The sequence below is a fragment of the Ptychodera flava genome, unplaced genomic scaffold (genome assembly GCF_041260155.1).
Source record: "Ptychodera flava strain L36383 unplaced genomic scaffold, AS_Pfla_20210202 Scaffold_29__1_contigs__length_4469600_pilon, whole genome shotgun sequence".
NCBI classification, from domain to species: domain Eukaryota; kingdom Metazoa; phylum Hemichordata; class Enteropneusta; family Ptychoderidae; genus Ptychodera; species Ptychodera flava.
The window spans coordinates 3,816,479-3,829,441 of record NW_027248351.1 but is presented as its reverse complement, the minus strand read 5'-3'; the positions used below and the strand labels follow the sequence as shown (position 1 = coordinate 3,829,441).

The following is a 12,963-nucleotide window of genomic DNA, read 5'->3' as shown; positions in this document are numbered from 1 at the left end:
GTCAAAGGTCATCGGGGTCACATGACATTTTGTCAAAAAAAAATGTATTGCTAAGTGATCCCTATATACCAAAAATCAGACCTCTAGCTCTATTGGTGGCTCAGAATTAGATATGCGCATAATTAATGAGGTACAATATGTGGCGTCATAAGCTGTCCCATCATACCATACATGAAGGCTGTAGCACTTGTGTATGGAAAGCCATCACTGTCTTAGGGAGCTGTTTCCAACTCAACAATGTGCATTGGCATTATGATTATACCGTTAACATTATGATGATGTTCATTTACTCTATTGTGATGCCGATTTACACAATAGTGATGTCCATTTACATCGTGATGATGTCAATTTACATCGTGATGATGTCCATTTACATTATGATGATGGGCATTTACATTATGATGATGGCCATTTACATTATGATGATGTCCATTTACATCATGATGATGCCCATTTACATTATGATGATGTCCATTTACATCGTGATGATGTCCATTTACATCATGATGATGTCCATTTACATCATGATGATGCCCATTTACATTATGATGATGTCCATTTACATTATGATGATGTCCATTTACATTATGATGATGCCCATTTACATCGTGATGATGTCCATTTACATCGTGATGATGTCCATTTACATCATGATGATGTCCATTTACATTATGATGATGTCCATTTACATTATGATGATGTCCATTTACATTATGATGATGTCCATTTACATTATGATGATGTCCATTTACATTATGATGATGTCCATTTACATTATGATGATGTCCATTCACATTATGATGATGCCCATTTACATCGTGATGATGTCCATTTACATTATGATGATGTCCATTTACATCGTGATGATGTCCATTTACATTATGATGATGTCCATTCACATTATGATGATGTCCATTTACATTATGATGATGTCCATTTACATTATGATGATGTCCATTTACATCGTGATGATGTCCATTTACATTATGATGATGTCCATTTACATCGTGATGATGTCCATTTACATTATTATGATGTCCATTTACATAATGATTTTGGGCATTTACATTATGATGATGCCCATTTACATTATTGTGATGGGCATTTACATAATGATGACGCCCTTTTACATTATCATGATGTCCATTCACATCATGATGATGTTTATTTACATCATGATGATGTTTATTTACATCATGATGTTGTCCATTTACGTTATGATGCTGTCCATTTACATCTTCATGATACCCATTGACATCATGATTATGGGCATTTACATGTTGACGATGTCCATTTATATCATGATGATCCATATTTGTGTCATGATGATACATATTTACATTATAATAGTGCTCATAACTTTATGATGATGTCCGTACAATTTGTGGTGATGCTCTATCACATCGTTATGGGGGCCATTTACTTCGTTATGTGGGCCATTTACTTCGTTATGATGGTCAAATTTCCCAGAACCCCATGCGACATCTTAGACATGCGCATTCGTTTAACTAGCAGAAACTTTTGTCGGAGATCGAGAGTAATACTCAACACGGTATTCAGTAAGAATGGATAGTATCTTGAGAGAGTTATCTCTGCAAACACTTACGCCAAGATTCCAACAACAGAGGATCACACAACAGAGGATCACCCCAAGAGCAGTCGAAGCTTTAGAAGATGAAGATTTGATTAGGCTAGGCGTCATCACAATTGGAGACAGAATAAATCTCCGTGATCTTTGTAGAGAACACGAGGCGCGCGGAGTTAATGTTTCGGCGGGCCCTTCAGGGGTAAGGCGTACGAGTGCCTCCAGTGTTTCAGTCGAGAGGCAGCTCCTGTTTCACTGTGACAGAGAAAACCGCAATCGGAGAAGGAGATATGGCGGTCCGACGACTACAAGACGTGAAACGTCGAAGAAAAGTCGCCGTAGTTACACGATCACCTGTGTTTGTTTGGCGGACCGATGTGCGGAAGTGGTACCGAGACCTGCCGAAAGACATTTACTTCAAAGCGCTGGGCTAGGCGTTAGAAAAGTTCAGTTTTGTACAGACGACGATGAAAACGAAGTAATAGCCAAGATACAGGGTACCTTTCCAAAGTTACAAGACTCTGGTGGCTTCGAGATACTGCAGTGCACTGGTAATGGACGGAACTTAAGTGTGATCAAATCTAATTGGTCAATCGAAGAACTGAAGACCCGTATTGGGCCCCAGGCCAAAATTTACCTGAGGCCAATACAGAAAAGCCTGAGCACGAATTCAGTAACCTCCACCCAAACCACAAATCTCACGGAAACATGTAATGGATGTAAGCAGATATTCCCGATACTGGAACTTCGTGAGCACATGTTGATGTGCGTGAACATTGTAAGTTCTGATGACTCCGACAGTGAATTGCCACCACCTCCATTAGCAGTAGCAACCCCAGAGGATGAACATGAACCAGGGTTACTGCAAACAACTTCTGACTCGATTGTTGAAGACACACGCATAAGACAGGTTTGTTTTTTATTTATAATTTTCCACTTCAGCATCATCTGTAGAAAGAAAGTTAAGATGTTCACGGGATGTACCCCGGTATAAATTAAGTACGAAGTAATACATGAAAACTAATTGGTGAAATTTTCTAGAATTGTTTCCTGGCAACAGTTGGAACAATGACGTCTGGAAATTTGTGTAGCACCAAATGTTACTCAAAAATACGTTTTCCCTCAGTCGTTTTGCAGTGACTCACAGTCTTGTGAGACAATCGCATGACCATATCATAGGAAGTCTAACATGTGCAGTTTGGTATGTAAAGCCTTGAGATTTGGACTCAAATATTGTGGAATTTGTGTACATATTTAACAATAAATTTCAAAGCAATGCCAGGTATTTTTACAGTTTTTTTTGACAGGAAAAGTAAATTATTCACAATGAATACAGTATCAATCATACACTTATATTTAGCATTAATGTTTTCAATTAATCAAGACAAGTTTTTCAATTTCGTGTAAATTTAGGCCTAAATTGATGAAATCAGCAGTTTTGTCAAGCAAGACACTGTATCTCTTGACGTACTTTTGAGGGGGGTCAGACTGCAAAGTTGTGGTTGATAACAAATAGTAATCCTGAAAAATCAAAAGGTTCAGCAATTGTTCATTTAACTGTAAAGTGTGATGAATGTTACATTAGCAAAACACCTATTTTACTTTAAAGAGTAAGACATTTAGTACAGACCATAAGGTACTCTTAGCCTTTTTTGTATTTTCAAGACAATGATTTTCTCTTATTTTATGTGCAGGTCACCTCAGAAATGCAAGAAGAAGAAGTCACAAGAAATGATAGTTTAGAAGTACAGAATGTACATTATGGACAGAATGAGTCTGGTCATGATAAAGAAGCAGAGGAGACTTCAGTCAATTCAATTGCACAACATACTGTTGAATACTGTCAGCAAAACAACATTTCTGACCCAGTTGAAGTATTGCGGTATTACCAAAGCAAATTGCAGAAAGGTCGTAAGTTAGATATGACATCACTGGAGACTTGTGAGGAAGGTGAAACTAACTATATACTAGTTGATAGGAGCCATCTTTTGGAGACGTCATTTGATGAGATTAGGGAAATCAAAGATTTTCGCATAACTCTGGAAGTTGGATTCTATGATGAGGTAAAGGACTGTTTATATTTTTTGCTCATATGTTCACACACGTGAGCATATGTCGCAGCGATGTCTGTCTGTCTGTCTGTCTGTCTGCTCGATATCTCAATTACGGCTTATCAGATCAGAATCAAATTTGGTACATAGATTCAGTTTGTAAATGGCAAGAACTGGTTAGTTTTTAGCTACTATAGACTATAGTCTATAGAAGCTATTGGGATGGGTATCCGTCCGGCGTCCGTCGTCAGTCTGTATGTATGTATGTATGTATGTATGTATGTATGTATGTCCGTTTGTGAGGCGTCCGTCCACTCAAATATCTTGAGAACCGCAGTACTTACTGATTTGATATTTGTTGTGTAGATGAAAAATACGATTTTGAGAAACCATTTTTTTTAATTTTTTGATATTGTTGAAAATAGGCAAATTAATGCCAAAAAAGGTGTTTTTGGTAAAAAATCTTCTTCTTCATAACCGCTGGTCTGACAGCTTTGTTATTTGGTATACAGGTCCCTAGGGGTAACCCAACTTAGACTTGTTCAAATTGTGATGAAATATGCAAATCTGTATTTTTAAGGAATTTTTTTGTCATTTTTGGTCAAAATTTGACTTACATTGTATGTAATTCTTGTACTGTATAAACCCTATCAATTCACCCAGAAAAAAATAATTAATATGATTTTAAATAATTGAATTAATTAGGAAATCATCAAAGCCAAAATAATTTTAGTGTAGAATTATCAGAAAGTTCAACTTTTTTTGACAGTTCATAGTGAAATGCTTACCATCTTGGAGGATTAAAACATGTAAAGGCAACTTTCCTGAATCCCAACTTTGACATATTCTGAACCGTCATTTATTGTGCCCTGTATGTTATCTAAAAGAAATTGCTCAAAATAGTCAATAGAAATAGAGATAGAGATAGAGATAGAGAAAGTTCTAATTTCCATTTATGGTTGATTGGTAAGGATAAAATAAAATTACTTTTTGAGGAAAAAATAGAGTGGTCAATTAAAAGAGTGGTCAAAGTGATAGGGTTTTTTATGGTAAAGCTGGGCTGTATAAAGATTCCTCATGTGCTATTTATAGCAATTATGCAATCTGTGTAAACAGTGCAATGAAAGTGTAACATGATTCCTTATAATGCTTTTGATGACCTTGAACTTCTTAAGTTTCAAACCTTTGTCTCTTCAGTGTGCTTTCTCTGAGTATGTACAGTCTCAACTTATTAAACAGAACTTACAATGTTAATCAAAGATATCCACCTTCTTCATCAATACATGTGTCACAAAAGGTTATTCTCACATAACTCAACAGAGCTCTATCAACTGTTGAGTTGCTTGTTCTTTCAAAACCGCTGGTCAGACAGCTTTAATATTTAGTTTACTTGTCCGTAGGATGACCTTAGTGAGATAATTTCATACAGTAAGGAAATACTTAATTTTGTATCCATGTCTATAGTAGCTTCAGGGACTTTGGCCCTATGTTTAGTTGATGTGGCTTGCTTTTTGTCATTTGCATAATTAATAATTTTTAGGAAAAAAAACGGCTTTACATTGAGAACGACTGCACACAATTTGATGAGACTTGCTACAAATGTTGATCACCGAAGATATATTATTGTTGGGAATCATTAAGGGGTGACATGAAAGATAGTTGCTAATTTGCATATTTAATGAACTTTGCTAATTAGGGATATATATCTGAATTGACTGGACCAAAGTTCATGAAACTTGCTACATATATTGAAGATTCTATGATGCAACATTGAAAATCATTAAGCATTTTCACTTCAGCAAATTCCTTATTTGCATATTTAATGAAGTTTCTTAATTAAGGCTATATATTTGAATTGACTGGACAAAAGTTGACGCAACATGCTATATACATTAACGATACTATGATACATCATTATTTAAAGTCATTAATTTTTCTTCAGCCAATTCCTAATTTGCATTTCAATGATCTTTTCTAATTACGGATATGTACTGGGATTTACTTGAGCAATGTTGGCAAAACATGCTATGTACATTGATGATTATACCAGGTTAAAACAATATTGAAAGTCATTTCACATTTTAATGTCAGCTAATTTATAATTTGCATATCTAATGAGCTTTCACAGTTTGGTATATATGGCTTTAAGAACTTGTGCAACGGTAATTACACTTGCTATATAAAGTGGTGATACAATTACAGCAGTTTAAGAAATTTAATATTTTATTTCAGCTAATTACATATTTGTATACTTCATGGCCTTTTAGAATTAATGTGGTGAATATTGTTCATTATCTTGATCATAATACTTTCAATGAAGTTGCAAACATGTGGCAAAGGTTCAAATTCACACAGAACTGCAATATATAATAAAACACGTGAGCATTTTCAGTTCATATCTGGTTAGTCCGGGGTGTCAATCGATTGCTTTTTATTGCGACTCAAAATTGTCAGGGAATCCCCTTTCCTCACCCTGAAACAAAAAAAATCATTGTGTTGCAAAAAACAACTGGCAATTACCACTACTTCTGAAGCAAATAAAAGCAAGATTAAAGGGATATAGTCGTCGGAACTGCGCCTGTGCGAGTTTCTTGTTTACAAACAATGCATTTCGTGCACGATATCAAGATGCACCTCATCATCATAGCTGCAACATTTAAATTATACGATGATAGATTATGACAGACATGTTTTAACTGTCATCAATCACCATTGTGCCTTGGATACATTGTTGCCATGGGTGGTATGGGTCCCATACGACCTTTGAGCGCAGTTCCGACGACTGTATCCCTTTAAGCCAGTAGCCCTCTGGCTGAAGAAGCCTACTAGTCCTCACTATCAATGATTAACACTAGCATGTACAATAATGCATCATTTTCCACTCAATGGCCAAAATAATTACTTCCCTACAATCGTATACTGGTATCTGCAACAGAAATCATGTTGCCATGAAGAAGACCATACTTGTGGAATCATGAACATTGTTTCATGTATTGTTGTTATGTTTCATGTAGTCTTTGTTAATATAAACTTTGCATAACAAAACAGACTGGTCAAAGTGTCAGACCTTCAAAAAGTCAGTAATGTAGTTGTTGTGGTAGCAACTCTGGTCAAACAACAGTGAAGTACGTACCATCAACTATTACACAATATCCCTTCCTTTGATTAGCTGACTGCCTTATTTGGCCCCCCACCCCTAGTTCCATAGGACTGTAAATTTGGCTCTATTTGTCCATCTGCTCTTTAAAGGCACATGAGCAGCAACTTTTGGTATTATTTTGATGATTTTATATTTAGATTAAAATTAGTTCATAGAAATGTTCTTCCTCAGAGTTGTTTACTCAAGTATAATTATCCATTGAGTGGGGCTGTTTGGGGAGATTTCAGTAAGACAAATAATAAACAGGTGCCGCCCCCAATTATGGCCGCCTCCATGCAATTACATGATAGACAGAGTAAATGGTACATGTACACATTTGAATCTTTACAAATACAACATGATGCAACCAACTGAAAGGGCGGGAAAGGGATCCACTACACTTTGACAAAAAATTCTCCGTTTTTCACGTAACATGGCAAGATTTTGAAAATGAAGGGAAATTTACAATGAATGAAAATCTGTTCAATTTCTTACCTATTCTGCCACAAGCAAATGTTGCTTTGGCATAGATAATGACAATATTGTTCAATCTGCAGATTGCAATGAATATCCGAGGAAATTGGAGGTACTTTGGGGTTGGACATATTTTGCAGAGTTGTCTCAGGCATGCAAGAGCTTTTGAGTCACTCGGACGAAGTACAGGGGACTTATGGTTTGGGCTCCATGCATCCATCTGTGTGTCTGTCTGTCCCAGCAAATATCTCTTACATGCATGAGCCAATTCCTTTTAAACTTGATAAAAGGTTAAAACACAATGGCATACCTATGCACCTCCATTGTTTTGGGTTAGGCACTCCTAATTAGTGTTTATTTGCGTAATTTGATTTCTAAAAAAAACTCTTTCCTAAGACACAGCTCCAAATTTGATGAAACTTTGTACACAAGCTGGTCACTCAGAACTCTAATAGCACAAAAAAGACATTTGTCAGTATTTGTGTCAATTAATTGCTTATTTACATTTTTGTGAATTTTTATAATTCTAGTAATATTTCAATAAATACTGACTCAAATTGATGAGCAGTATGCATAGCTAATTATAGGAAGTCTCTTCTGTACCTCAACATCAGGGTATTTTGGTTCACATCTGGCGGTCTGACTTCATGTTAAGAGCCATTACTCAGACATGCCTGGACAAGTTTCTTGCAGATTAGTTGAATTTTGACATTTCTAGAGCCAGGGTATGACATACCAAATTTTGTCCAACTTGGTAAAAGGACAAAACCCTATGTCATTTATACTAACACTAATGTCTACCCGGTACTTGTTTACAATCAAATCCAGTGTGGGCATCAGTCACAGATTGGGCTTTGGTACCCGCATTGCTTTTTTCATGCCTATCATATTAACTTCAGTTTTTAGTCACTTTCAGTCACAAAGTTCCCAATGTCAAGGGGGACTATATCTTTGTCAATGATTTGTTTCTTTTAAACTTGTTACAAGCATAGCAAACATGAATATATGTGGAATTGTTTTGTGATGCAATTCAATATCACCAGAAGGCCACCACTCTATTTCCATTATCCATGTCAAGAGCCACACTCTGCAAAAACAGATTTCTTTCAAACTTTGCACAAGAACAAGGCACAACAACTTACATATATGCACATCAAATTATTTTGTAATATGATCCAATATGGCCACCACCAGTCTCACACACAGGTACTTATTCAGTACACATTCCATCTTCATCCTATTTGTCTCAATTCAGTTAATGTCTTCAATTTACAAGAGGGTAAGATGTCAAATTGTTAGTTTGTTACCATATAGAATGAAGATAAAACTCAATATAAGTGGTTACATTCTACTTTACCTTTCTTTTTATAGAAAGCAGCTGATTACGGTGGCCCTAGAAAGGAATTTTCAGACTTGCTCTGCTAAAAATTAAAAGAGAAATACTTTGATGCCGGCTTAAAGATGCATCTGTCTGAAGATTATTATTTAGTAGGTGTTATCATGGGTAAGTAAGTATTCTGGTTCAATTCCTATCAGGAAATCCATTGGTGGTGTATAACATCTATCTGTTATAAATGCTAGTGTCAATTTAATTGGTAAACGCATTTTTAAAAGTCTTTCAGTTGGCTTATACACATTGGTTACATGCTTGGGTCATCAAAAGTGTGCAGATAATATTATTTTTCTTTAATTTTGCTGTTTCTGTTGTTTGTTTAATTTTCCCACGGCTAGCACTAAGCATCATGCAGAATGGTAAATTACCAGTATTCATGAGTGAAGAGATTCTGACCGAGCTTATCCATGGAAGTTCTGATGAACTGAATGCTTGTGTAAAGGAACTTCAGAATGGTTTGGAAGTTTTAGGTGTGTACACGGTAAGTTCAGTATGTCAGCATAAACATTTGACCCCTAAGGAAATTTATTAAGTGTTGGACTGATGTGTGGCTTGGTTGCTTTGGTTAGTGATAACAATTCCTTTGGGATTTATTTGATAGGGATGCATCTATTGGTCTATAGTTGACTAATCTTTTGAAGGGTCAGTTGCTTTCTATGGAGTGGAGGTTAAGTTGCGAGTTGTGCAAGTAATTAAGTAAAAATAATATAATGCATATTTTCATTGTATGAGGTATACAATCATATGTTAGCAAAAATGCATATCAGAAGCTTGAAAATTGTGTGGCAACTTTATTGATGAAGTTACATGAACTTTACATGCCAACTGTATAGTATGTTGTTACCTGACTCATTTTGATTTTCTTGGCTTCAAAACTGCTTCCAATACTCTCTGATATTCTTTTAACTACTCGATTCAATCAAGCCATAATGTGTAAATGTCATAAAGACTAAAATGTGTAACAATTTAATTTTACGGTGTTGGATTATCAATGAAAATTAAAAAAGCTGAACACCTCATTTAAAAATTCACTTTCATTTCGTACAACCAGTCATGCAACAAAGAATGCAAAATACGTCGCTGATCAACAGTGATCAGTTAGCTCTCGTATTCACACACAGGAGCTAATGTTGCATCGATGTCTGTCATTACATGTACTTATGTATGTATGCATATGGCTGTCCATCTGTGGGCACGATATCTCAAGAAAGACTGATCTAATTGTAATAAAATGTGATGCACAATGGCATATGAGAACTTGCAAGAACCAATTACAGTGAAACTTGTCTAAACTGAAGCCCATCTAAACTGGAAACCTGTCTAAACTGAACCCTTTCCTAGTCTCAGTCCAATAGAACTCTATGTGAAAAGGACCTCAGTCTATAAACCAAACACCTCTCAAAATCCAAAGAATTTCTCGTCCCCTGAAGGTTTTGGTTTAGACAGGTTTTACTGTAGTTTTCGGTGGTTGTGACTCATATAATCAGTGCTAATTTGTGCTACTTTGAATAATTAGTTATTTTGTACAAAGATATACATTTCCAGAGAAACTGCATCAAATTTAATATAACTGAAACCTGGTACAGATGATAATTATACAGAGCTAAGTGATGCACAAAGACATTTAGCAATGTATATCATGACAAATAATTGCAAATTTGCATATTTACCTGGTAATAATCTAGCCATTGCAATTAAGTAGGACATAAAGCCAGTAAGACTTACTAAATTTGATGACATTTGCCACAGATTTTCACAATTTTCACAATACAAATACCGAAAGACACAGAAAGTTGTTTCGCAGAATCATGTCAATCAAATGCGTATTAGCATATGTAATAGTCCAAACCCGGAATTCAAATCGACCACAGTACAAACAAAGCCATGTGTGCAAACGCGCACAGACGTACGTGTATTTCCATACGCATTAGTATACATGTGGGTTTGTTTGTACCGGCATCACATGATTATTTGGGCGTACTGAGTCTGTAGAACGCATATATGCAATTCACACAAAGGCAGATTAAGCTTTTCGCCAAAGTCAAAAACATGGAACCATGTTAAGTTCACTTCTGAGCTTCGTTCAACTAGCAGGCGAATCAGATGCATTAATATCATAAATAGTGAGGTTAGGTTTCATCAATCTTTGTATGACAAATTCTCATGCCTTGTCAGTTTGCACAACTTGAGCATAGTCACCACCAAGTAAAGTTTCAAAGTAAAATAATGAAAAGATGCAGACAGTAGGCCTTTGATAACCATGCTGTTGATATGTCTGTTAACTGTAATTTTTTAAATGTTCTTTTTATATACAGCTTTTGAAGCACATTCCAACATTTGTGCATCTTTTCCGGTACAGCCCTGCTGCAAGACTGACTAAAAGAAAAATTGTGTCTCTGTTGGATCCCAAATTTTCACCGGATGGATCAAATCATCGACAGTTTGAGAATAAAATCTATGCAGCATTCTTGAAATATCTGTCAGAAGTGGCAGGTAAGCTGTTAATAGTACAGAATATGCCTAAATTTTTCTCTTCTGATCAGGTTGATTTTATTTATCAAAATAGTTAACAATAATAACAATCTGTCCTTGTTCTCATATAATGGCGTTGTAATATTAATTTTGTACATTTGAGATTTTCAATAATTTACATATGTTTGATCCTAAGTTTAACTGCTTTTTCAAGAATATGTCATTCTATGTTTTGCCAATTGGGCTCAGTACAAGTATTATTGTTAGTAAATTCAATTCATATAAAAGCTCCTTTGTAAAGTTTACAACCTATCAAGTCACCAGGTATATAAAACCAGCAAACTGTAGGAACCCAAAATGTAATTATAGTTTTCTCAGGTAGGGGTAAGGAAGGGCAATTATTGATTTAAATTTGGTACATATTTTGTGTGTTATCCTGTTTTTACCCCAAAACCTACCTGTCCAGAGATGGTAGACAAAGACTTTCATTGAATGAACGGAAGGGCTAATTACAGCTTGTTAAAATACCAAGTACAGATTGATATACAAAAATTCTCTAAAATTATGGAGAAACATCTGTAGGTACTATGTGATTGAAAGTGACTTGTTTAAAGAACATTAGTACCTGGCTTCCCTCACTTTTAAAACAGGCACACTGAAATTGTTCATTTGGATTCATGTTAATATTTACTGATACTTTTTTGTAGGAGGAAGAAGAGAACCAGTGACATTGAACCATATTTTGCAGTTTGTTACTTGCGCAGATGAAGAACCTGTATTAGGTTATGAGCTACACCCATCTATTGTGTTTTCTAAAGTGGAAAATTCATTTCTGCCTACTGCCAATACCTGTGGTAATGTTATGCAGCTACCTCATCCATGTGCTGACAATGACATTCCTCCAGAAGATAAACTCTTTGCGTTGTATGACATGGCATTTTCTAATGCTTACTTTGGGAATGTGTAGCTTTTTTGGACAATACATATGAAAGTTGTTTTTTGGACAATACATATGAAAGTTGTTTTGTGTGTTAAATTTGAAGTAGGTCTAGAAAAAGTTACAAGTCAGCTTTATGGAATCATTGGAAAACCATTGTGTTCCTGTTAAAAAGTTGTTTTTGAAGGAGGAGTTGAAGTGCCTTTATGCTGTCGGCTCTTATGAACCAAATTTACTTTGAGGTGTGGACAAAAATCGTAACTGAAAGATGTGTTATTACTACACTGGCAGTGTCAAATAGACCATAAATTTTGCGTAGAAAAACTTGTAGAATATTACATTAAAGCCCCAATAGCTGTGAATATGTGATAAACTGATCTCAAAATATCCTCAGTTTTCCAAGTTTTCTTTGAATAAGTTGTAGACTGAAAAAAGTGTATAACACTGTCATACATGTCAAAAGCGGCATGTAAATTCAAACGTGTTAACATCATTTTAGATTTCCCGCTATTTTCAAAACCAAATCATATGACAGAGAAAATAAAGATTACTCCAACAAAATGTTAGGCATCATGTGTTGTGCATTCAAATAAATGGCATCATGCTTGTTTCTTGTATGATCACGATGAGTATATGCAGGAAATACTGTTTTGATACTCTTCCGTGAGGGCACCATGTTATGAGTGCAGCACCCATTTATTTGTTCAGCCTGTTAAAATGTGTAGGCATGGTCCAAATCAGCGAGCAGTGATACTTCTTTACATGTCCTTCAGTTAGCACATTAACACCAGCAAACTTTGGTTTGAAACTAAAATCATGAAAATAATGCATAAAATTCGCAGCTATTGGGGCTTTAAACAAACACGTTCATGTCAACAAAAATGCTAGGATGTAAAATTGCATGAATATGGC

General features: G+C 35.5%; 1 protein-coding gene across 1 annotated transcript; it reads left to right on the top strand.

Annotated features, from left to right (window-relative positions):
* Positions 1 to 1,565: 1,565 nt before the first annotated feature.
* On the top strand, positions 1,566 to 12,612 carry LOC139127148 (uncharacterized). The gene is made up of 6 exons (XM_070693067.1): positions 1,566 to 2,495; positions 3,280 to 3,648; positions 8,621 to 8,753; positions 8,981 to 9,123; positions 10,958 to 11,135; positions 11,822 to 12,612. The coding sequence occupies exons 1-3, from the start codon at positions 1,566 to 1,568 to the stop codon at positions 8,672 to 8,674; spliced, it is 1,353 nt and encodes a 450-aa protein (XP_070549168.1). The 3' UTR covers positions 8,675 to 8,753; positions 8,981 to 9,123; positions 10,958 to 11,135; positions 11,822 to 12,612.
* Positions 12,613 to 12,963: the final 351 nt, after the last annotated feature.